Genomic DNA, 25077 nt, shown 5'->3' on the forward strand with positions numbered 1-25077 from the left:
GACCCCCTTCAATTATTTCACTATTTGAACCCTTCTAACTGCTGGTTTCATCTACTACGTCTGATAACAAAACATGTTTTCAGTGATAGATAATTTCTTACAAATGTACTCATCCCCTATTTATATTTTTTTTTCATTCTGGTTTTTTAGTAGGCACATTCGAAAGAGTTGCCCGAGGTGTTCGTTCAGCGATAATAATAGAGCTTCCAATCATTATTTCTCCGTAATAATTTTTCGACGTTCGTCTATGTGCGCTCGGGTGTTTTCGGGATTTTGGCTGCTACCTTTTAGCTGCCAAGTTCACACCGGCATCTTGATTTTAGTAATCTTGACTATCAATTCATAATATCTGGCTCCAAAATCCCACAAACCAATTTTCAATAGACTCAGACCATAATCATATATCACATCCATTTTATTTTCTTTTTCTGTAACAAAAATTTCATTATGCATTGTCACGGAAATTATGAAGATCTGCCAAATTCCAACAAGAAGTTGAACAAATTTTACTATACAGGATTTGTACAGAACAAACAGACAAGAAAGCGATTCAATAGAAAACGTAATGAAAAACCATGGCCCAAAAAGCACCTGTATACCAATTTTAAATGGAATCAGACCATAAATCACCTAGCTTATCCACCATCTTGAATCTTGTAAAAATATCTAATCTTCGACTTCAAAATACCAATTTTTTATAGAATCGGAATTAAATTACAAAACTCTTTATCTATCATGAATGTTGATGAAAATCTTTCAATTCACCAAAACTCAACCTCTATGTTTCTTCTATTGTATAAACATAAATGTTAATGCATTGTCACTCGAATGATTTGTATCCCTGCCATATTTCAAGATAATTGGATAAGTGGAATTGCCTCGAAACAATATACCTGAATATATGTACTTGGTTATTATTTTTCAGTAAATCTGTAATTTCAAACATCTAAATGCAAACCATATCTCGACTTTAATTCAGGTCAACATTATTTCATTCATAATTTTTTTTTGACTTTCATCAATGAAAATTTTGCTTTCCTTCCGATGAAGGCGCCACATTACGGGATACAATTTCACAATTTCTAGTAAAAACAGTATAGATGGATCTGGCAACCTCCATCCAATGCTTTTTACATTGTGGTTGACCGACTAAATCTTTAGAGAATGGTATCGCATCTGTCACAAATATCCCTAGAAATCAAACATACCACAAAAAAATCCCTAGATTCCTGAGAAACTCAATTTAACCATAAAATAGTTATTAGGGACCTTTTTTTTTAAAAAAAAAGTTATGCAGCTGGCAATGTCTGCGTATTTCAAAATATCTGAAAAACTCATTTCAACTCTCGGAATTTTTAGCAATTCGTTCAAAATTGAAGGACAATTCAATTGAACACCATAGTCGCTCCCTGAATTTGGCAGCTGCCAAATCTAGTGGAAACGAATTTCGCGAATATGGCAGACAAAAAACGAAAAGTTATAATTAATCCGTGTCTCTTGGCAAATAGTTTGATGAAACTGCCCTTCAAACAATTTGAAGAAACCAGTGGGAATGACGTCACTTCAAAGCAATATTATCCAACAGTACGACAGTGAGCCACAATCTTCAATAAAATAATGGAAAATATTAACGTTATGGATTCTATTGAGTTACGTAAATCAAGAAACAAAGTACGTTCTGCTGTTTTACGTTATGATGAATTGAGATTATGACGACTTACATTTCTCTGCATTACGTATTCTATATATTACGATTATGATCTTGTAGCGTTATGATGCATTGCGATTTCTCTCCTTTGATGTTATGATGGAGTACATTGATGAATTACATGGACCTGTTGTGATCTTGTCGTGAGCGAAAGTAATGACGTCATGAATGACGCTTAGTGGAACGCACGGTAGGTAATTCTGTGTTCTGTGCCACGTTTGCATATTGCATATGCATTCATTGCAGACATTTTAGTTATTGAGTTTTCCTAAAAGTGCACTAAGAGTTCTAAATTAAATTTCATATTCAAGATTCCCGTTCTTTCATTTTTTTGATAAGTGTAAATAGAATTGAGATCAATGCTTATTTTGGAAGGTCACAAGTTCTTTTGTGAAATTTCACAGCAACTTCAACAATGGAATTTTATCCTGAGGTAAGATGAGGTCTTTTTTTCAGTAACTAGGTATGCATCAACGACATGGTTATGTCGATGGTATGCATATTGCATTGCAGACATTTAATTTTTTGATTTTCCGTGAAACAGCATTATGACTTCCAAACTAAATTTCATATTCAAGATTCCCCTTTCATTTTTTTTTGATAAGTGTAAATAGAGTATATGCAATGGGATCACTGTTTCTTCTGGAAGATCACAAAATCTTTTGTGAAATTTTACAGCAACTTCAAACAAAGGAATTTTACCCAGAGGTAAGATGGGGTGTCTTTTTCAGTAACTAGAGATTGTATTTGATTTTTTATACAAAAGGCAGCATTTTTTTTTGGTTTCAACTATGCATTTTTCAAAAAAACATGTTCCTGTACCAAGAAGAAAAAAGTTGAATTGTATTCATTTCTCATTTGCTTTCAAAGATGCAGAGTATTTGAAAAGATGTGTTTTTGAAAATCAAAAATGATCTTTTGGTTATATTTTATCCATTCCATTAAACTACTTTTTGTTTTCGAAAGAAAATCTGTTTTATACATTTATATTTAACTGGATTTTTAAACGATCACGACATAAGATTTGAGGAACAAATAAAAAGACCCAGAAAACTAAAATGAATAATACTCGTCAAGTCGGTCACTTGTGAAGCAAAGTTTCGACATTGATCGCTGAGCAAGATTCGTCTTCTGTCTTTAATTGTAAGGTAACTAGTTTGCACCTGAATAGAAAAACAGAGCATTTGTGAAAGAAAAGGGAGATGGGTTCACCTTACTTATTCAGGTTTGTCTTTAAAGAAGTGTTCAGTCTAGAAATGATTTCGTGTTTCACTCCCAACACCACTGATATACATGCTGGTCAAAACAGCAATGTCTGAGGTTGGATCGTGAATGCTTTGTTTTTGAACTCTAGTTTCAACCAGATGCCTTGAAGTGAACGAGGAAGAATCTTGTCTTGCAGTTGAATGTTGAAGCTCAGTTTTGCAACTTTACTGCCTTGGGTGGCCTCTTTTATCTTCTATATTTGTGGATTCAGTCTTTTGTCTATCCGACAGATGGCGTCTTCATAAGAAGAAATGTCATCATGCTTACTAATTCAGTGTGTTGGATTTTCATAATTTTTTCAATAGCAAAATGTTGAATTAATTTGCCTATATTCGATTAATAAGAAAACCATTTTCACAAATTATAAACAGCGTTTCAGTAAAACCCATTAGAGATTTGTTTTTAATAAATGTTTGATGTGATTTTGTAAATTGGCATAACTTTTTTATTTATATGTCGATTGAAATAAATCAAACACTAAATATGAACTGAAGTTTGTCACAATATTTTAGTGAAAGGCACAACTAATCGCTTGAGCACTTTCTGAAATAAGAGTGCACAGACAAAAAGAACCCCTTACTTTGGTTGTGTAAAGTGGCGACTGTTCAAAATTTATGAAAGTTTGGTATGCGTTGTACTCGATCTGGAAATCAAAAGTATCAATGGCCCCAACCAATCCCATGGTTGATTTTCTACACACAGAGTGTTGAATTTGAAAATTGCCCAGTTTTTGGAATCAACTTTTTTAGATACAAATTAGATTGGATTTCTTTTGCTTTCAGGCATTCACTACATGTACTCTTAATAAATTAGTGGCTACATATGACTAAAAATATTTATATTTACAAGGTGTAGCTCTAATCTCAAAAATATTTTAGGTGGTTTGTATATACTTACAATCAGGACTCTACAAAAAACTGTTCTTCCACTCAACGTTCATGAAGTCGAATGTATCAGTCATATTGATTTTGATCAATATATTTATGTTCAATATTGTTTTTCAGGTAACTGGCTTCTCAAATTTGAAGATAGAGCTGTGTACTGCTTACATTCTGATGGGGATGAATGGATTGATTCATAGCGCAGTTAGTTGTAATTGGAGAGCTGTCCATTAATTAGCCCATCAATGGAATCGTTGCATATTCTTCAATTGCAGAAGGTAACTAATTATTAATTTGTCAGTTATGTAAGCTATTCTCCTAGAAAATTGAATTTAAATCTGTAGAATTTTGTGAGGTATGGGTTGAGTTATGAATATGAAGAGGAAAATTCAACAAAAGCATTTGAAATGGTTGAAAATAAAAATGTTTTGTACATTACTCCGCAACTATATAACCAAACAGCTTCAGTGCTGAGTTTAATATTCGGGCTCACTTGTATTAACCAAGATAGCAAGTAATATTTTTGAAGAATCTGGAAAAATTTTCAGTTGTATCGAGAAATTTACTGTTGAATTGCCTCTTTTAGTTCTAATCAGTAATTTTTTCAATAATTTTGAAATTCTGCAAAAAATTTGATTTTTACAAAGACTCACATTTTGATTTGTAACATCCTTGGATCAAGCAAGCTGGTCAACAAAAAAACATATCTCATATTGGTCAGATCAAATTGTTCCATGGAATATACACCATTGAATTTGAAGGTCCTGAAATCAATAATAAATAGTTAAGGATAATAATACAACTCTTGTAGCATGATTAAAACATTTTGGAAAAATATACAGTTCTATTCAATTTTGAGTCGGTGTATGAGGATTTCTATACGGTAACATAGGTTAAAATTCTAGTTTTTACTGTATCTTTATTTGCGTCAATACTAGAGATGTGTTGACACTTTTCTATTGCAATTTTTTTTTATACTTTCATAATGAAAAATCAAATGGGTACCTGTATTTTTTGTAGCAAATCGTTAATTGGTAATGTTAATATTTTATCGTGAAATTAAACCTATTTTCAATTATTCTGAGTTTTGGTTATTTGATTGTTATCATATTAACTATTATTTTTTTCTAACGGCTGTGATAGTCACTCGAATGGAAGCAATTTTTACTCTCACTGTGTACCTCAGCTGATTCCTGAAAACTTCCCAAGTTTCTGAACTGTGTTGATATCACAAACTTCTAATTTTTCCAGTGAGGTTTTTCGATGTTGTTTAATATGCAGAAGTTTAACAATAATTGCAACTTTTCTATCCATCTTCCATTTCGGTTCTCAAGGTATCAGTCTCTAAATAGAAAAATTGTTTGAGAAAAATAAGCTGGTACTTGTTATGTTTCTTTATTTCGTTTTCCATCTGACCTCGGGAGACAGGTGTCTCATAGAACCCCAGGATCAGACTGACAAGACCTTTTGTTCTCTGTCACTTCCGGACGTCGACCTCTAAAGCTCTGGTACCATGTGGAGCCGACCGCGTACTACATCTCCCTTTTTATTTTGGAAAAGCTACTAATGAACACAATCAATGTTTGTACTCTTAAACAATTGTTAAAGAAACTGTTTTCTTCCTTCAGTTGAATATTGATTACGATTTAATCTCTGTGTGCAAATAAATACAATTGTTCGTTACACTTACTAGTTAACGTTATTCATATGGTTTTAATTTTGTTTTGTAATTTACTTTCACCTTTCCCTAATGCCAAAGGGCTTTTTGAAGATCTTGATGGCCGTCTCGAAAAATATTAAGTACCTGTGTACCATTTACAGTTAAGGACATACATTTGTTACAAAACTACATAAATAACTTGTCTTTGCTCCTGTTGCACCATTTTTTATTTTTATTTGTGACTCATTATAGATTTTGTTTAATGAGCTACATTCTTACCTCCTTTTAATAAAATGGAAATTATTCTTATACAATATGTATGGCTAAATCATAATTTTTTGAGAAGGCCTGCTTAGGCTATCAATGTCTTGTGAACTGATGTAATCTGAAAACCTACTAGGTTTTTTAATGATTCTACCCGCGCGAGTAACTTGAGTAAAGGAAGATGAGTTGGGTGATGCTATTCCCTTGTCGTTTACAGTCTTGTCAGGAAACTATTCCTGGTTTTCTTGACAATTTTCAAAATTATTACAATTTTTAAGGTTACTATTACCTGAGTTAGGTTGGTCAAAACTAATACTACTACTTACATTATCAGATTTTGAAGTACATTCAGAAACATTGTCATTCCTTACTCTATTTTTTGTTTCCGGCAAGATGTCTAAAAGTTCCTCCGTTTCTTTGTTATCCCAAACTTCAACAAAGTTTTTACACTGTTCAAAATCCATGTTTTGTGCGGAAACAGGTGGAACTTTTTGCTCTTGGATTGAATTTTCCCTGTCCACTAGAAAACTACAGTCTTTAATGAATTTTCTATTCCTTACTAGAACTGAACCACTATCAAGTTGGATTTTATATGCTCTTATCCCGACTTTTTTTATTACTCTTCCGTCTTTCCAGATGTCACCTGGTTTAAGTTGAACTTTAATGAGAGTATTGTTTTTTAGCTTTGATAGTGATTTCGTTTTTCTGTCGTAAGTCTGTTTTTGGTTTTGCTGATAATGGTCTATATATTTGTTATAAGACTTTCTATCAAAATTGTTTTCAATAAATTTTTTATTGACGTTAGGTAATAAGTCTCTGAGCTGTCTATTATATAAAATGACTGCTGGAGAATGTTTTCCATCCACTGGTGTATTTCTCAAATTTAAAAAAGCTAAATAGGGATCTTGATTATCGAAAATTGCTTTTTTGAGTGTTTTTTCGATTGTTTGGACAAACCTCTCTATTTGCCCATTGCTCTGTGGATATCGAGGAGATGATACTATGTGTTCGAATTCCCACTGAGTGGAAAACTCTCTAAATTTATGATTTGAAAACTCCGGACCATTGTCTGTCATTACTTTTTTGGGTATTCCTTGTCTAAAAAAAACAGACTTAAGACTTCTTATAACATTTTCTGCAGTAAGATCACATCTCAGATTAACCACATCAAAAAATTTGCTATAGTAATCTACTACTATCAAGTAAACTTGTCCCTCAAGATGAAATAAATGGCATGCTATTTTTGCCCACGGCAATTTTTCAACTTCGTGGGGGATCATGGGCTCAGGTTGAAGTGAGTTTGAAAATGTTAAACAGGTGTTACAGGCCAAAATCGTATCTTGAATTTGCCTATTCATACCTGGCCAATAAAATGATAAATTTGCTCTCTCTATAGTTCTTTTTATGCCCTGGTGACTGTTACAATGTAATTTACTAAGAATTTCCTTCCTTAAACTCAATGGAACTATTAATCTAGCGTCTCTGTATAGCAAGCCTTTAGCTTCCGTAATTTCATGTTTAAATTTATAAAATACTTTTATACAATCGGGTACCTTATCTATTTTATTGGGCCACCCTTTCAAAATTTGGTTTTTTAAGGTTTGCAAAACATTATCTCTCTCTGTCTGCCTTAATATTTCCTTTCTTTTTTCTTTAGTGGCATTCAGATTCATTTCAACTAAACATACTTGAGCCTCCATTTCAAAATCGATGTTTTCATCGAAAATCTTGTTCTCATACGCTCTTGAGAGTGCATCTGCAAGAACTAGGTTTTTCCCTGGTTTGTAAATCAAGTCGAAATCATACTTACGCAGTTGAACCATGATTCTCTGTAGTCTAGGAGGACAAGAATTTATAGGTTTTTTTATGATACTCAGTAAAGGTCTATGATCTGTTTCTACCGTAAAACGTTTTGAGAACAGAACATACTGAGAGAAATGTGTGACACCAAACCAAACCGCTAGCAACTCCTTTTCTATTTGCGAATAACGTTTTTGTGTTTCTGTGAGTGCTCTGGACGCATGTGCACACGGGGTGCCTTCCTGCAAGAGTACCGCGCCCATACCACTTTTAGAGCTGTCCACTGATATCATTACTTCTTTCTTAATGTCAAAATGTCTTAGACATGGACTTTTGCCTAGGATATTTTTCAGTTCTATGAAAGCTTTTTCCTGTGTTTCCCCCCACTGGAATACAGTTCCTTTTTTGATTACTTCCCTAAGGGGCGCTGTCTTTTCACTAAGATTAGGTATAAAGCAGCCCAGGTACGTTAGTACCCCTAGGAATCTTTGGATTCCTGTTATGTCTTCTGGTTGAGGCATATTTTTTAAGGCTTCCATCTTTGACTCATCTGGTTTAAGCCCTTCTTTAGAAATTTTCACTCCCATGTATTTTACTTCGTTTAACCCAAATTTACATTTGTCAAAGTTAAATCGCAAATTGCATTTTTCTGCTCTTTGGAAAATTTCTTTAAGTTTGTTGTCATGATCCTTTTTATTTGCAGCTCCCACTATCAAATCATCGAAAAAGACTTTGACTCCCCTCATATCCCCAAAAATCTCCTCCATTCGCTCCTGAAAAACCTCTGGAGCACTTGTGAGTCCATAGGGTAATCTTTTGAAACAATATCGTCCAAAGATTGTGCCAAACGTACAAATTTTGGAGCTCTCTACATCTAAGGGTACCTGCAAGAACCCTTGTGTGCAGTCGAGCGTACTAAAATATTGACAACCTGCGAACTCTTCCGTCAGAGTCTCCAGGGTAGGAAGCTTTAAATAATGTCTTTTTACTTGGACGTTAAGGTCCTTCGGATCTATACATAATCTAAGTTGTCCTGTTTTTTTTTTCTAACTATTACCAATGGGTGAACCCACTCAGCCCCCTCAATAGTTTTTTCAATAATTCCTTCCTGCTCTAGGTTATCTAGTGCTTTTTTAAGATCCTTTTGAATGGCAAAAGGTACTGCTCTGGTGGCATGCACTACTGGCTTTGCATTTTCCTTCAGTTCTATTTTATAAGGTTTATTGAGACAACCGATACCCTTGAAGATATGTTCATATTTGTTTATCAGACAAAAAGTGCTATCAGCTGATTCGATGTCATTTACTCTTTGGATTAAATTGAGTTGTACACAAGAGTCCAAACCTAAAATTGGACAACTATCCGTTTTGACTACAAAAAATAAATCAAAATTCTCATTTTTGTACCTTACATTTAAGTAACATTCACCTAGGACTTTGAGCTCATTATTAGTATACGAATTGAGTTTTACCTCAGTTTTTTGTATTTTCCTAAAGTTGAACTTTATCTTTTTGAGAACGTTCTCAGGGATGACATTGACCATAGCCCCTGTATCCAGCTTCATAGTGACTGGTTTATTCTCAATCAATAATTCTGCTGCCCATGACTCCCCACAGTTGTTGCCCTGGCCATCTACTGCATTGATCTTATCTAAAAAAATAAAATTTGAGGCAACTGACATGTCTGAGTTGTTATCTATAGTATAAACCGGTTTTTTGAAATTTTTGTTTTTCGAACTTCGACAACATGAACTAAAATGGTTATAACCTTGGCATCTTGTATATACTTTACCGTATGCTGGACATTTACCCTTAATATGCCTATAAGAACATTTTTGGCATTGTAACTTGTGCTTATTATTAGATTTAAAATTGTTAAAGTTAGAATAACTGGTTTTGGTATGTCCATTAAACCCATTTTTATTAGGGGTTGACCTTTTCACTTGATCCTCTCCCTGTTCTGCTGAATAATATCCCTTGCTGCATTTGATATTATTTTGTTCTTCTCCCTCACGCTCTCGCTTGTTATGCAGATTTTGATTGCATCGTCCAGCTTCTCACAATCGGACTGGAGTAATTTTTCCCTCAGGTGGTCTGACTTAATCCCACAGATTAGGATGTCTTTAACTAGACTTTCTCTCAATTGTTCTAACTCACAAGAGAGAGACAAATTCTTTAAACTTGTGATGTATTGTTCTATAGTCTGTCCTTCCAGCTGTTTGGCTGTTAGGAATTTATGTCTTTCGTACGTGAGGTTACGTTTTGGGTTGAAGTATTCGTTAAATTTGGTAAGTAAAATGGTTATTTCATCTTTCTCGCCTTCGGCAAAATCGAAAGTATTGAAAATTCTCATACCTTCATCGCCTATCAGTGTTAAAAGTTGTGCACATTGCGTCTTCTCCTCTTTCTTATTGATTTCCGTGGCGGCCAAATATGTTTCGAATCGTTGTCGCCAAAATTTCCAGTTTTCCGATAGGTTGCCGTTCATTGCCATCGGAGGGACTCCTCTAAAATCCATTATTGACAGTTTCGGGGGCCAAACTCGTCTCGGTACTTGTGGAGGCGGCGTGCTTCCTTTCAATATTGAGGTTAAGAATTTTTCTTAATGATTCTTACCCCAACTTTATGTCTAAATCCTCAGACTTTTGTTTTTAGTTGTGGATGATTGTAGATACTACTTTTAGGAACGTTGATTACTTCGACTGCGCCATGTTATGTTTCTTTATTTGATTTTTTTATCTGTGGTCGGGAGACAGGTCTCTGATAGAACCCCAGGATCAGACTGACAAGACCTTTTGTTCTCTGTCACTTCCGGACGTCGACCTCTAAAGCTCTGGTTCCATGTGGAGCCGGACCGCGTACTACAGTACTGACCCTCAAACTGCTAATGGCAATTTATTGTTCCCATTTCAATGGTCACATGAAGATTTTGATGGGAGTTGCATAATCCAGAAACCAATAATACAGACTATTAATGAGGATAAATCATTAGTTTCTTAGAATTCATGTAGATCATAAACTCACCTAAAAAAATCATATAAACAATCTAGCATCCAAATTAATCAGTGTTTGTTTTGTCATTCGACAACTTCATGGCACTGTCACTTCAGATATTCTTAAAAAAGTATTAAACATTGACTTGCTGATTCCTTATTGAGCTCTGGCCTAGTATTCTGGGGTGATTCAGCTCTTGTTCATGAAGTAATAGGAAATATAGGCTAATCTTCAATAAATAAAAAATTATTTTTATTAACGGGAAAGGGTTAGTAATTGAAAATTTTTCCTAATACATTTCATTTAAAACGCTTCACACTACGCGGTACCTCTATCAGCTTCTGGTACATCAAACTATTCTACAATATCTTTTACATAACAGTAGGTGATGAAAAATGATTAATGATTAATTCTGGCAAAATAGGTAGATTTATAAATCACCGTTAATATCTACACCATCATTTTTATTGAAACATTTGTTGTGTAAATATGTTAACTATTGACTATTTTATGAGAATAAATGCAATAATGGCAGGCAGGTTTAATTTCTGTACTTTATTTCTTGTATGTAATGTGTCATAGTCTATTTTGAAATCGTCGTTATTCTGTAAAAGGTGGCAAGCATAGGTAGAATTATTTGCTTTAGTTCAAAACTTTTTTATGTTTTGCAATTCTCGTTTTAAATTTCTTGAAGTTCCTCCGGTATAAACTTTTGGGCATGATCCACCTGTTGGTTTGTAGACCCCTGACTTGTTATACTTATCCTGCTTCGACTTGCTCTTTATATGTTTACCCAAGGAGATATAAGTGTTATATGCTGTGTTAATGTTGTCTTTTGTTGGTGGTTTTTCATTTTATCTGATGATTTTCCTTTATATGTAAGTGTTTTGTAGTTGTTAGTGTTATTTTTATTAGTATTATTTTATTGTAACACAAAAAATTGTTCTTTTTGAATCTAGCTGTTTTGCCAGAATTAACCATTTATCTAATCTAGTTTTGACATAAAATGCCAATATTGTACCTGTTTTCTTCAAGTTATATTAAAAGATAATGTAGAATAGTTTGACGTACCAGTAACTGATGAAACTACTGTAGCGAAACGCGTTTCAAATGAGATTTATTGTGAAAATTCTATAATTATTGTCATGGACAGTGGTATTAATTGTCATCAAGTAACGGGTTAGAGTAGTCATAATGAGAATGGGTTAGTACATTTATTCCATGCCTTGTCATACAATATAGTGTATTGGGGTCATGCAACTGACTGGCATAGGGTTTTCATAGCCAAAAAAAGAGTTATTCCTCTACTTTTCAACATTAAATATGGTGAATAACTTTTTTGAAAACTCATATGGAAGAAATCTAAAGAAATGAACTTTAAATGTTCAAGACAGTCTCGATATACCTACACAGAAAGTTGAATGGACTGACGCCTATCAGAAAACAACTACTCACCTGGCTAATACCACGAAGGGCGTTGGATTATATCCGGCAGGCGTCAGTTCAGGAATCTTCACAGAAAATTTCCTGCTTATGCAATTTGCAATACAACTGAAAGAGTCGACCTTCAATTTTGGAACGGGCACACTTGCGTACCGGTTTCGGGCTCGTTAGCCATTCGTCAGTGCAAGATAGTGACCATCATCGACCTAAAGTCACTGATATTCCACAATTGAAAATCGGAATTCTTTCAGAGTATTTCATTCCTCATGCGAAGTTGGAGCGAACATCACAAAATGTTACTCCATCTAATGGACGAGGTATTAACCAACTGCATATCTGTAATTTGCCCGATTCCTCTGAATATGGATTCCTCATATGGAAGAGTGAAGTTTAACAGTAACAAATTCTAAAATTCAAAACAACATACAAAAATGCCCTTATTACAATTGCATTACTTTGTTTAATGCCCTGTTATTCAAGTTTCAAATATAATAATAATAAAGTTTATTTTAATTAATATATACATTACTGAGAAAAAAATAAACAGGGCACCATGGAAAAATCTTCAAAAGAGTTTCTTGTGTATGGTATAGCCAGCCTATTGAAAATGGAAATGAATATGCAAAATCAGTTCAATTCATTCTTGGTGATGTAAACTTGAAACAAGTCAGGTATAATATTGAACATAAACAGTTAACATTAACATTAATTTTATTCATCGTAAAACCCACATATTTAAAATTACATAAATTTATCAGACTAGTCAAACAGTTTAAAATACAAAGGGTGCACTTTAAGATAATTCGAGACTTACACTATACTTACACTAATACATTCAATCTACATTACATCTAAAATTTAAAAAATCATTTATGTCATAAAAAGCATGACTTGCTAAAAATGTTTTAAGTTTGTTCTTGAAGTTTAAAATGTTTTTTGACTCTAGAGTTATGTCTGTATCCAATATGTCACCGAACTTGTTATAGCATTTAACTCCTATGTGTTTGGGAGCATGTTGGGCATTTTCTAAGCGTGAAAAAGGTTGGTGAATGTTTTATTTGTTTCGTGTATTATAAGAGTGTAAATCAGCGTTTTTTTTTAATGTTCACGTGTGTTTCCCAAGTGAGCTTTAGATCTAATGTTACCACCAGGAATTAGTGTTGCCCAAATGCAAGAACAAGACGAGACTTAGCCAGTCTTGGTCTTGGTCTTGCGCCAATACACCTGGTCTTGGTCTTGGTCTTGGTCTTGCGCTCCCAGTCTTGGTCTTGGTCTTGGTCTTGCAGCAAGAGTCTTGCAAGTCTTGCAATTACCTATTAGTCTATTACTATTTATTAAAGTTTACTTTAAATCTTAAAAAAACGTATTAGAATTGGAACATTGTGAGCTTGAATTAACATAGCCATAGTAAAGATCAAGCAGATTAACAAATAACTGAAGATTTAATAAGAAATTCGAAAAATTAACTGACCTATATGTCGTTTTCCATGGAAGTAACTGTTTCTTAATAAACATTTATGATTTATAAGCTTACATTTGCTAAAACATGTAAAAAAACAAATTAATTACAATAACTTGACTGTATTTTAAAGAACAATACTTATCTGTCTAAAAAGAGATTGAACCCTCAACTTATAAGAAATTTAATAAAAGAGTTTTACGATTTATCATTTATTTGAACAAAAAATAAAATACAACACTAATCAACAGCTTTATCATTAGGTTATGATACTTTATATCAATTTTTTTGACCAACAATTAATACAAAGTAACCATCTGGCTGACTCATCATTTAACCTATTTCTATGTTTTCTAATTACTAATGATGCTTTAGAAAATAACCTCTCAGCAGGTACTGAAGTTGCAGGTATTGAGAGAAAATCACGGGCCATTTTCGATAAAATCGGATACTCTGTCTCATGCGTCCTCCACCAATCTAAAATGTCTTCCGAGCTGGCAGTTCTTGGTTTTCTCAGGTACTCCTCCAACTCGTCTATCACTAAGCCTTGAAGACAAGATCCAGATGACGTCGAGGGACATTCATAGAGTTTATCAAAGTCTATTACGTCTTCATCTTCATCACATACTTTATTTTCTTTTTCTGGTAATTCCAGAGATTTGTTCAGTGAGTGTAGATTTTTATATTCTTCATAAAGTTCATTGAACTTGCGCAGACTTTCTGTTTTAAGTTGCTTCCCCCACATTGTCAGGTCAAAAGTCTGAGCCTTATGCCTTGGGTCTAAAATTAAAGAAGTACAATAAATCCAGTTGCTCTTTTTGTAATGTTTAAGCATTTTGTCTCGAGCTGCTTGGAAAGCTAGAATGAGCCTTTCATCCACTTCAGATCGATTAGGTTTCTCATCTAACTGTTTTACCATAGATTCAATTTTATCTAGCAAAAGATTGAATGATACAATGACTAGCGGTAATGTAACATATTTGTCTCCACCAAGTTTTGTACTTAAAAGTTTAAAGTTTATTAGAAATTTATGTAATTTTTCGAGTACCTGCCATTCATTAGCTGTGATTTGAAAATCATTTAATTCGGTGACAGAACTGCACAATATGTCAATGCCCGCTCTCACTTTTAAACCAAATCCAATCATATCATGTGTGGAATTCCATCTCGTTGGACAGTCAAGAATGGCATTTAGATTTGATGGCACGCCAGCTGCTTCACAAGCAGACTGAAACTTCTTCTTCACTATCTCACTTCTTTTTATTTTACTGGAAACACTGCGTAACTTTGTTACAGATGTACGCGAGTCAGCAATATTTGGTGCAGATTCTTCATCTTCCTCATCCTCAGTTTCGTCTGCATAGTCTTCGTACTGCTGATCTTGCGCGTTAGTGTCAGACTCACAGTGTAATGCTAAGGTCTTTAATAAATCTTGTACACCAAGGTTTAAAATGTGAGCAAAGCACCGGAAATGTTGATTGTCTGAATCAAAGTGTGGCGGCAGCTGTTTGCCCAGTTCATACATAAATTTGGTATTTGCAGTTGCGTTGTCGACCGTGATACCTTGTATTTTATCAATTATGCCATATTCCAATAAACATTCATGGAAAATCGTTGCAATATCTTCCCCAGTATGTCGACCGCGTGATGGTATAAAATCAAGAACTACAGATTGATACTTCCATTCGTTGTCTATATAATGAATAGTAACCCCGTAGTAACTCCTACCAGCAATTGACGTCCACCCATCAATGGTAAAAGACATTTTAGATGATAATTGTTGAAGTCGTTCCTTGAGATTCAATTGGAGCTCTTCAAATCGCTCTTTGACTTTCCTTCTAAGTGTAGACCTTTTAGGAAACACCATATTAGGGCAAATGCAAATACGTCGAAAATATACTTGTGTAGCTTCGTCATCGAAAAATGAGAAGGGAAGATATTTTTTCACCACCCAATCAACTGTAGCTGTCGTGATGTTGTCACTGCTGTTTTCCGACTGAAACAAAACAATAAATCTTGTGTTATTATTTAAAACATACAAGGTTTGAGCATATAAGAGGAGGAGGTATGTTGTTGTTAAATCGAGAAAATCGTTAAATTGATATTTGTTATATTAAGGTTGCACTGTACTGTAATTTACCAAAATAAAGTACTTAGTTGTTACTGGCCGATTAAATGAAAATATGGGTGTTTATAAAAAATATTTAAGACGATAATTACATACTTAATATGTCGCACCCCTAGATGAAAACACCACTAACTCAAAAATACTTACGTAAGTTAATGGCGTTTTTGAAAGTATCGCATGAATAGCTATGCAGAGTTGAAAAAATATTCTTACCTGTCCACTTCTTCCAGCGGTTACTAAAAAGCTTGTGATATCTCCACTTAATTTTGGTTTAACAGGAAGAAATATTTCTGATTCCTTTTTGTGGAAAGATATTAGATGTTTCCTTAAGCCTGAAGTGTTTCTGTTTTTCATTTTTATTTCAATCTTTTTATGTTGGCACAATTTACAGAAGGCAGTTTGGGATGCATGAATTATTTCGAAAAACTCTTCAAATTTGCTTTTGGGTCTTTTAGATCTGTGACTCAAACTCTCGTTACTCGGACTCGAATAATTTGAATCTTCGTCACTCATATTAAATTGTACAAGTGATACGTTTTTAGAAAACAACAAGAATTAGTAAAAACAATTATTAAGTTAGACTCGAAGCACAGCTCAATTGGAAATGACTGGAATTAAAATAATTCCTTTATTTATAGTACGTTTCCTTGCTTTCTACCGCGCCGCCTCGCCACGTGCCGGCTCTATGAAAAGGATGCCGCCGCAAATCAAATAATGCCGCGTGCGGCGTACAAACACACACTAAATATTACCTACTTGTACAGACGCGACGCGTGAATAAAATATATAGAAAAGAATTAGTGAAAATCACTATTCTTTACATATAAGTGAATGTTTTGGCGTACATCTATACTAATATTATAAAGCTGAAGAGTTCGTTTGTATGTTTGATGACAGAAGTTTTAAAATAAATAAATAAGTCCTGAACGTCACTATACCTCCAAAGTTACTATTCCTCGTGGACGAAGTCGCGGGCACAGCTAGTAAATACTTACTCTCATCATCTCTCTCAGAGATATTCGGGCTGGTAAGTAATACAAAACTCTTATCGCAGGCTTTTTATTTTATTAGTAGGTAAGTACCTACGCTTTTTATATTATTTTATTAGTTTTGTAGAATTTTTTTACACGTTTCAAGTATATTTAAAAGTGGCTACAATATTTATTAAACGGGTGCGGGGTGATATTTGAACACTTTTTTGCTATTTTTTCTTGTAAAAACTTAAGAAATATAATGACTAAATGTACAATAATAGTACCTAAGTAATTAGTTTAAAACCATATAAGTAATCAATATTATAATATATACTTACTAGAATGAATTAATTTGACATCTACTACCTATCCTTACCATTTTATCCCAATCATAATACTACTTGCGTGATCAGTATAATGTATTCATTTTCATTCTAAGCACTCTGAAACTTATTTATTCTTTGGAACACCTGTAGGTACTCTTAAAATTCGAAATTATTTTACACGAGTATACCTACGCCTACGCCCTATGGCGGCAATCAAATAGTGTCAAATGTTATGATTTCGGCGTGGCGGCAACGATTGTTTTAGATTTCAAAAGAAGCCGCCGGCGCGTGTATCGTAACCATGTACTTCCGAAAAGCGGCAAATTTCTTTGAGAAGTAAGTACAAAACCTTTGAAGCCGCATTATCAAAGTGCCGATGGTTAAAACATAACTATGCATGCACTCAGTTTGATTTTAATAGATAGGTCCAGTTTTTCATACCTATTCTTTGATACAGTTTTTTGCGTCTCATAGAATTTCTAAGCGTACCTACCTATACACCGAACTGTTACACCTAACTACTCAGTGAAATAGCGCTAAGTCCTAGCTGCAAGACGCAAGAGTCTTGCAGGCTATGTCTTGTTCTTGCTCAAGTCTTGCACGGTCAGTCTTGGTCTTGGTCTTGCTAAAAATACGCGGTCTTGTTCTTGGTCTTGGTCTTGCAAAAACGCAAGAACAAGACCAAGACTGCAAGACCAAGACTGAATTTGGGCAACACTACCAGGAATTTCATTTTATCAGCAACTTCAATAGATTTGTTTTCAATATGTAAATGAGGATTTGAATCAAATGTCATATTTTTTGGTAGATATCGCATATATCTCGTCTTTTCTGCATTCAATGTTAGGCCATTTTCTTGACAGTATTTACTAAATTCAGTGGATGCTTTGTTGCAGTTCTCATGAGTTGTTCATACTGAGGATGTGTTAGTATAAAATTTGTGTCATCTGTATATTCTATGATTCTATCAGGAGTACCACATGTTCTGTTAATATCACTGATAAAAATGATAAAAAACAGAGGCCCGACTACCGAACCCTGGGTCACTCCTCTAGAAGTTTTGATTGACTTGGACCGTTCATTATTAAGAATAATCGTTTAAGATCGATTTGAAAGATATGATTCTGCCCAATTATGTGGTTTACCTCGTATCCCCACACCTTCCATTTTCATGAGTAGTAGTTTGTGATCTACTAAGTCAAATGCACAACTTAGATCATAAAAAAAACCAGTAGTGTTTTGTTTTTCGTTGAATGCCTCGTAAATAAAATCCAATCCATCTCCAATGGCTCCGGTGGTAGACTTAGTTTTTCTGAACCCATTTTGAATTTCCGGTAGTAGATGAAATCGTTCAAGATAGTCAATCGTTCGGAATATGGTGATTCAAATATTTTAGCGATGTGACGTGGCATGCAGATCAGACGATAGTTGGTCAAGTCACTTGCCGATCCTTTATTTTTTAAGACTGGTATTTCTTTGGATTCTTTAATATTTGGGAACTCACCTGCAGTGAAGGATTTGTTGATTAAATAGGACAAGGGCTCAGCGAAGTATCCAGCAACACATTTTATGACTTTGCCACTTACTTCGTCGATACCTTCCGGTGGTTTTGATGTGGTTTTTTTTATTAGAGTGATTACCTCTGTTGGTGTTGTTGGAGGAAGAAAGAAGTTCATGTGAAATTTATTGATTTCCATATGATAGTTGGGAATTGCATTAAAATTTTGATTCTTTTCTATAAAATATTTATTGATTGAATTTGCCATATTTTCAATAAGTAGGTTTTTATTATTAACCGTTTTTATTATGTTAGATAGGGGTTGATGTATTTTGTTATGGTTTTCAGTTATTATTTTCTAGCTTTCTTTCATGATATTAGAGCTATTTCAAGATGGGCATTATTCTTTTGTTGCAAGTATTTTGATGTGATTTTTTTATATTCTTTTTAAAGGAATTGTAACTTTGTGTGTAGTTTGAGTTGTTTAATTCCTTTCGTAGTCTATTCATTTCACACAGCATATTGTGCATATCTTTGATGCGTTTGGGAAAATCATTGTTTCTACGAGTTTTTGTTCGTTTAGTTAATTTAGGGAAAACTACATTATAGTGGTATAAGAATGTTTCGTAAAAGGCTGATATTTTTTCTTGAAAGTTTACCGCTGAGTACATATCTATCCATGCTTCCCTTCATAGTATGTTTCGGAGAGTATTTATGTTAGATTCGTGAAGATTACGTGTGGAAATGTATTTAATACTACTATTTATAGTTGAGACTACTTTGAACGAACCAATTTGATAAGTGTGGTCAGACAGAAAAGTATCAATTACTTTAATGTTAGTTGAATTGACATTACTAAAAAAATTATCAATGCAGGTTGATGAAGTTTTAGTTACTCTTGTGGGGACATTTATGAAATGCTTGATATTATATTCACTGAATAAATTCATAAGGTCATGTTTTTGATTACTTTCTACTGAGAAATTACTATTAAAATTCCCACAGATGATTATTTGATTACAGTTTTTGTAAAAACTGGAAATTAATATTTCCATCTGCATGAAAAATTGTTTGAAATTGTTGGTATCTGGGGTCTATATAAAGAGAAAATATAAAAACAACCCGGTGATATTTGGCTAGTTAATTTTCCACTGCATATTTCAAATACATCTTCAATGCATCAAGTATTTACGTTTATGTGCTCAATGTTTAGCTCTGTGATGATATCATTTCTACAAAATAAACAGGCACCCCCGTTTTTTTTTGTTCTTGAGAAATGAGACAATAGTTGGAAATTAGGAATTACAGTTGCTTGAATGTTGATGGTATGGAGCCAGTGTTCGATGACACACAAGATACTTACGTCCTCTTTTTGTAATATGATGTCTAGATCAAAACATTTTTTTGCTAAGCCTCCCTGTATATTAATGTGCATGAAAGTTGAGAAATTTTTCATTCTTCCTGGATTTGATGATGTAGACGTGGTTACTCCAGTTTCACTTATAAAAAAGACTATTGCCGACCAGAACTTTCTTCATCTTGGGTCTGCCTCTTGTTGTTATCTAAGAAATTTTGTCCTCGTTTGAAGTTAAATATTTCAAATGTGATTTTGTTTGGCCAGAACTTTTCTTCATATACTAATTGTTTGAATTGAGGTTCTACTCCCACCATAAACGATTGATTATCCTTCCTTGTAAGTAGTTTGAGTTTTCAGTTTTTTTACTTTTATATTCTTGGAATTTGTTTCTCAATATTTTCAGCAGTGACTGACTCTGGGACTTTTGATATAAATAGCCATATTTTCTTGTCTGGATTATCTTTTCCATAAAAATTTTCGTCACCATTTCCGCTTCCAAATTTTGAATTTATTTTTCTTTTTTGTGTGTGTGTAGTCCATTCCTGTTCAATAGTATTTTCATTTGAATTTACTAAGTTACTGTAATATTCACATTTTTTTTTGGTATGTATTTGTATCAATTCAGCATTCATTTTGTTTACAGTTATTTTTGGTACCCCCTGTGTATCGGAGTTTCCTTCTGGTTGTTGCTTGTTTTTGTTATCCAGTAATGATGGTCTTCATATTTTTTACTGCAATTGAGAACAGAGATAGAGTTTTTTCTGAGTCTGGTTTTTGTTTGGATCCGTTGTTCATTTTTTGTGTCTCTGCTTGATAATTTGAAGTTTGTTTGTTATTTATTTGCCGATTCAGTTCCTTTTCCAACATTAAAATCTTCTCATTTAATAAATAAATAAAATCGTCTAAAGTATAAAATGCTCCTTGGATTAAGAACTTTTTCAGTGTATGTTTAAAAGTTTTTATTTATTTACTAAATTTAATTAACATATCACTTGAGAACTGGTATGTTTCCTGATCAATTTAATATTTCCACTATTGTTTCTGTAGGGACAACTAACTCAATTGAAGCCGAACATTTTAGGCCATCAATACTACCAACTCTTGAAATAATGTTGGAACTGTTTGTATATAACCAATTAATTCGGTATTTTGATAGCAATGACTTTAAAAGGGCATTTGTAACAATTTATTAAAATATTCTACTTGAAAAATTCATGTATTATGGGATATTTATTTATTTATTTATTTATTTATTTGCCACTGAGGTACAGTATGTACATATGGTATGTCAATAACTTAAAATTAATATATATATATATATATATATATATATATATATATATATATATATATATATATATATAGAACATAATAACAGTGTGATACGAATAAAATAGGTAGGTATTTCATTTATCATATATGTGTATATACATATATGCATATATACACACATACACACACCCACATATATAAACATACACACATACATACACATATATAGACAAGACACGTATATAAATTCCTTAGTAAAAATATGGAACAGGCGTCGAAGATAACACTAAATAATAGTAAGAGGAAAAAAAAAAATTAGTAAAATCATTGCTCAACAGAAATCATCTTCCAGGAATTCATCACAACTATAGTAACATTTTTGCAGCAGCAATTGCTTTACTCTACCATGAAACACTTTATCAGAGGTAATTTGTTTGATCTGCTCTGGTAATTTATTATACAGATTTATGGCATTATACAAAGGGGACTTTTTATATTTCGTTGACTTATGACTTGGAATACGCAAAACATCACCATGACGGGTGTTGTAACTGTGCACCGTTGCGTTTGTTTCTAGTTCATGGATGTTAGATCTAGCAAATCCTATACATTTAAGAATGTATATGGAGGGAGCCGGTAATAATTTTTCCCTAACGAATACTGGTTTACAGCTGTCTCGGTGTTCAATGCTGAAAATTAGTCTAACAATGCGCTTTTGTGCTACGAATACTCTGATGAATTCATTACTGCAACCCCATGCTATGATATTGAGGGATATATGTGAATATGCCATAGCAAAATAGATTTCTAGTAGACCTGCATATCAGGTATTGTTTTTGAACCAGTTACTTCTTCAACAGAAGACAAAAAACCAAATTTGGAAAAGAATTGTTAGACGAACTTACAATTGAGAGTGGCATACCCCAGGGTAGTGTGTTAGGTCCATTGCTTTTTATTATTTATCTAAATGATATTAACCACATTTCTGGATCACATTATATACATGGAAAATTTAGATCAGGCAATTGTTGAAATGAATAGGTCTTTAAATAGCACTGAAACATTTATTTATTAATTAACTTAAACTAAATGTCAGTAAAACAAACTGTATGATTTTGACATCATCTTATAAGTATGATCAAATTGTTTGATCAAATGCTGTTATAAAAATTGATGTTAACTTTGAAATTGTGACTGAAATAAAATATTTGGGTTTCATGATGATAAAAATTCAAAACTAATTAGTCATGCTGATTTTATTTGTAAAAAAATATCTAAATAACTTTTCTTTTTCTCTCTCATATATGTTAAAACGTGTCTGTGTATGCTAGGTTGACTGTTTTTAAAAGCCTAATACAACCTCATTTTGATTATTCTACAACCTCACTTTTTCTACTTGGTAAAAATGAAATAACGCAATTGCAAAATCTTGAAAATCAGGGTATGCCCTTAATATTAGGATGTAGCAGTTACACAGCAATTGAATTAATGTTACAGTGTCTAAACTCGTTTTCAGTTGAAGAATGTATATTATATATGACTATGATCTAAAACTAACACCAAGTATGGAATGAATAGTATATTTCATAAAGGCTTAAACGAATTTGATAAACTATACCACAATTTGTGAAAGAGTCTAATTCAATAAATCAATTTAAGAAATCATTAAAGAAGTATATTAGTGACAGCTTATTATATTTGGTATTTTATAATGTGATCTAACCTATCAATCTATAGATTGATAGGTTATAACATGTATGTATATTTTGTTTTCCTTTAAATGTACTTTCAAATATATGTTCAAAATATGTTTTTTTTCATATAATCAGCGGTTGCACCCCTTCGAACGACAACCCTTAGAAGTCGAAACTTGTCCAAGCCAAGGACTAAGGAGGTCTCACTTTTTAACGTGTGATTCCTAACTCGAAATGTTCATTATATTTACACAGTTTGATTAAATTGTAAGATATTTATAAATTTGAATTTTTTTTATTGTAGGCTTGTATACTAAATAAATAAATAAATATGTTTTCTCAAAATGCTCCATGAAATTGTTACTCAGAATCGGTGACAAGGATGAGCCAGCCCATTGCTATCCCAAATTCTTGTTGATGAAAATCCTCTTTGAACTGGGAAAAAAAAATTATTGGTACATAATTTCATAACCTCCAAGATATCTTCCATGTTTAGTTTTGTTCTATTTTTTATTATACTATCATTTTCTAATTAATTTCTTACAATTCTTAGGGTTTTATAAACTGAAACATTAGTGAACGAACTCACAATATCAGAACTCACCAGGAGATCTCCGCTTCGAATTTGTAATTTATAAGTTTTGCAGTGAAATAAAAAGTATTCCTTATGAAACTTAAATTTCCATGCCCATTTCCGAATAAAGGTTTCAAAATTTAGAGAAGATATTTCGACAAGTTTTTGACAATGAGATCTGACTGAATAGACAATTGGTCTCGGAAGGACAATTTTGTTTGTTTATTATTGGTAACCTACAAAAATGTGGAAGTTTACTTTAGTGGGAAATGAGTCGAGTACGTTCTTTTTTTGTGAGAATGTTTTTGTCTGGCTACAGTTTTATATATCTTTTGTTACACCGATTTTGTTGGACTGAGGATACACTACAAAAACACACTTTTGTCTATTTTCCACGATATTTCTTTATTGTTGACTAGTTTTGGCTATTACAACATTTTCAAAACTAACATTCAGGTCAGTGATACATAGGGCTTTCACAATACCCCTTTCTGATCAAAACCTCCAAAGTGAAATCGCAATCATTAAACAAATAGCAGTTAATAACAAAATACCTACCACTCTAGTTAACAACATTATAATGAAATATCAACAAAAATGAATAATGAAAGAACTATATTCAATTTCCACAAGACCAGAACACAAATATGTTAGTATCAATTATGCAGGTACAAACTCCGAGAATATTAAAAATTATCTCTCAAAATTCAATCTACAAACATTCTAGACATCCAACGGAAATTTAGGAAACATATTATTTAATGCCAAACCTAAATTAGACAAAGGGAAGAGATCTGGTATATATCGACTAGAATGTGGGGAATGCCCCGCAATATATACATGCCAAACTGGTAGAAATTTTGATACAAGGTACCATGAACATGTCATTTCGGATAAAAAATCATTAATGAACGAACATTTTCAAAATTCGAAACATGAAATAGATAAAGATAATTTAAAGATCCTTCACACATGCGAAAAAGGGAAAATGATGAATCTGTTGGAATCTATGGAAATAAACAGGTCAAAGAAAAATTCCAATTCTATTATCCTCAAGGAACAATGTAATAAATTGAATTGAAATTTGTTTTTTTTTCCAGAATTTCTGCACAAGAAATGATGAGATTGTGGGCCTATAATACAGAATGAATCATCAACATGTAGATACACATCTGGATGATGTAGGCGGTGGTATAACAAGAATGCAGATTAATTTGAAATGTAATTTCTATTTTCATTGATGTAAATATTTTGTATCGATCTTAGTGTGACATATTTTCTCATGTAAATGATTGATTGAATTAAAAGTACATGCATTTGTTTGGAAGTCAGTACATCCTACGAAGAAGGATATTGGTCAAGTATTGGATCAGCATTGGATTTGTAATATTCCTCTGAAGACCAATATTGTCACAGTTAATACATGTCTAATATCCTCTATTGTGGGAGTTGTTAGAAGGATTCTTATGTGTGCAATCTGATTCTGTACTAAGAAGGAAATTATTCATAAAGGATAATTTGTCATTGTTTTACCTGTTTGTACAACTAATTAGTTATTATTCAAAATTTTGAAATGCAAAATTCATCCATTACACTTGAGCGTTTCCATGAGTTTTCAAAGCCGGAAGTTTCCTTTACATCATTTTAAATATGGCCTTGGATATATGTACTTCAATATTGTTGAAAAAATTATATCATATATCAATGAGTGCGTTAGTAAGTATTTCTGAAATTTCAGTTTCTTTTTCAAATTACCTATAGGTGATGAATAAAAAGACAT

The 25077-nt window shown here is 33.0% G+C and overlaps 1 protein-coding gene and 2 long non-coding RNA genes across 3 annotated transcripts; 1 reads left to right on the forward strand and 2 right to left on the reverse strand.

Moving 5' to 3' along the window:
- Positions 1-208: 208 nt before the first annotated feature.
- LOC111504498 (uncharacterized) lies at positions 209-1865 on the reverse strand. The gene is made up of 2 exons (XR_002722010.2): positions 1722-1865; positions 209-428 (listed from the first exon to the last, which is right to left on the reverse strand). It is a non-coding gene; the product is annotated as an uncharacterized lncRNA (long non-coding RNA).
- Positions 1866-1947: 82 nt separating this feature from the next.
- LOC111504501 (uncharacterized) lies at positions 1948-24619 on the forward strand. The gene is made up of 3 exons (XR_002722012.2): positions 1948-2141; positions 3979-4133; positions 24398-24619. It is a non-coding gene; the product is annotated as an uncharacterized lncRNA (long non-coding RNA).
- On the reverse strand, positions 8592-10220 carry LOC141484633 (uncharacterized). The gene is made up of 2 exons (XM_074179697.1): positions 9934-10220; positions 8592-9229 (listed from the first exon to the last, which is right to left on the reverse strand). The coding sequence occupies exons 1-2, from the start codon at positions 10094-10096 to the stop codon at positions 8592-8594; spliced, it is 801 nt and encodes a 266-aa protein (XP_074035798.1). The 5' UTR covers positions 10097-10220.
- Positions 24620-25077: the final 458 nt, after the last annotated feature.

Source organism: Leptinotarsa decemlineata, unplaced genomic scaffold, assembly GCF_025532065.1.
Source record: "Leptinotarsa decemlineata unplaced genomic scaffold, Ldec_3_MD MMD2_P_RNA_scaffold_14, whole genome shotgun sequence".
NCBI lineage: Eukaryota > Metazoa > Arthropoda > Insecta > Coleoptera > Chrysomelidae > Leptinotarsa > Leptinotarsa decemlineata.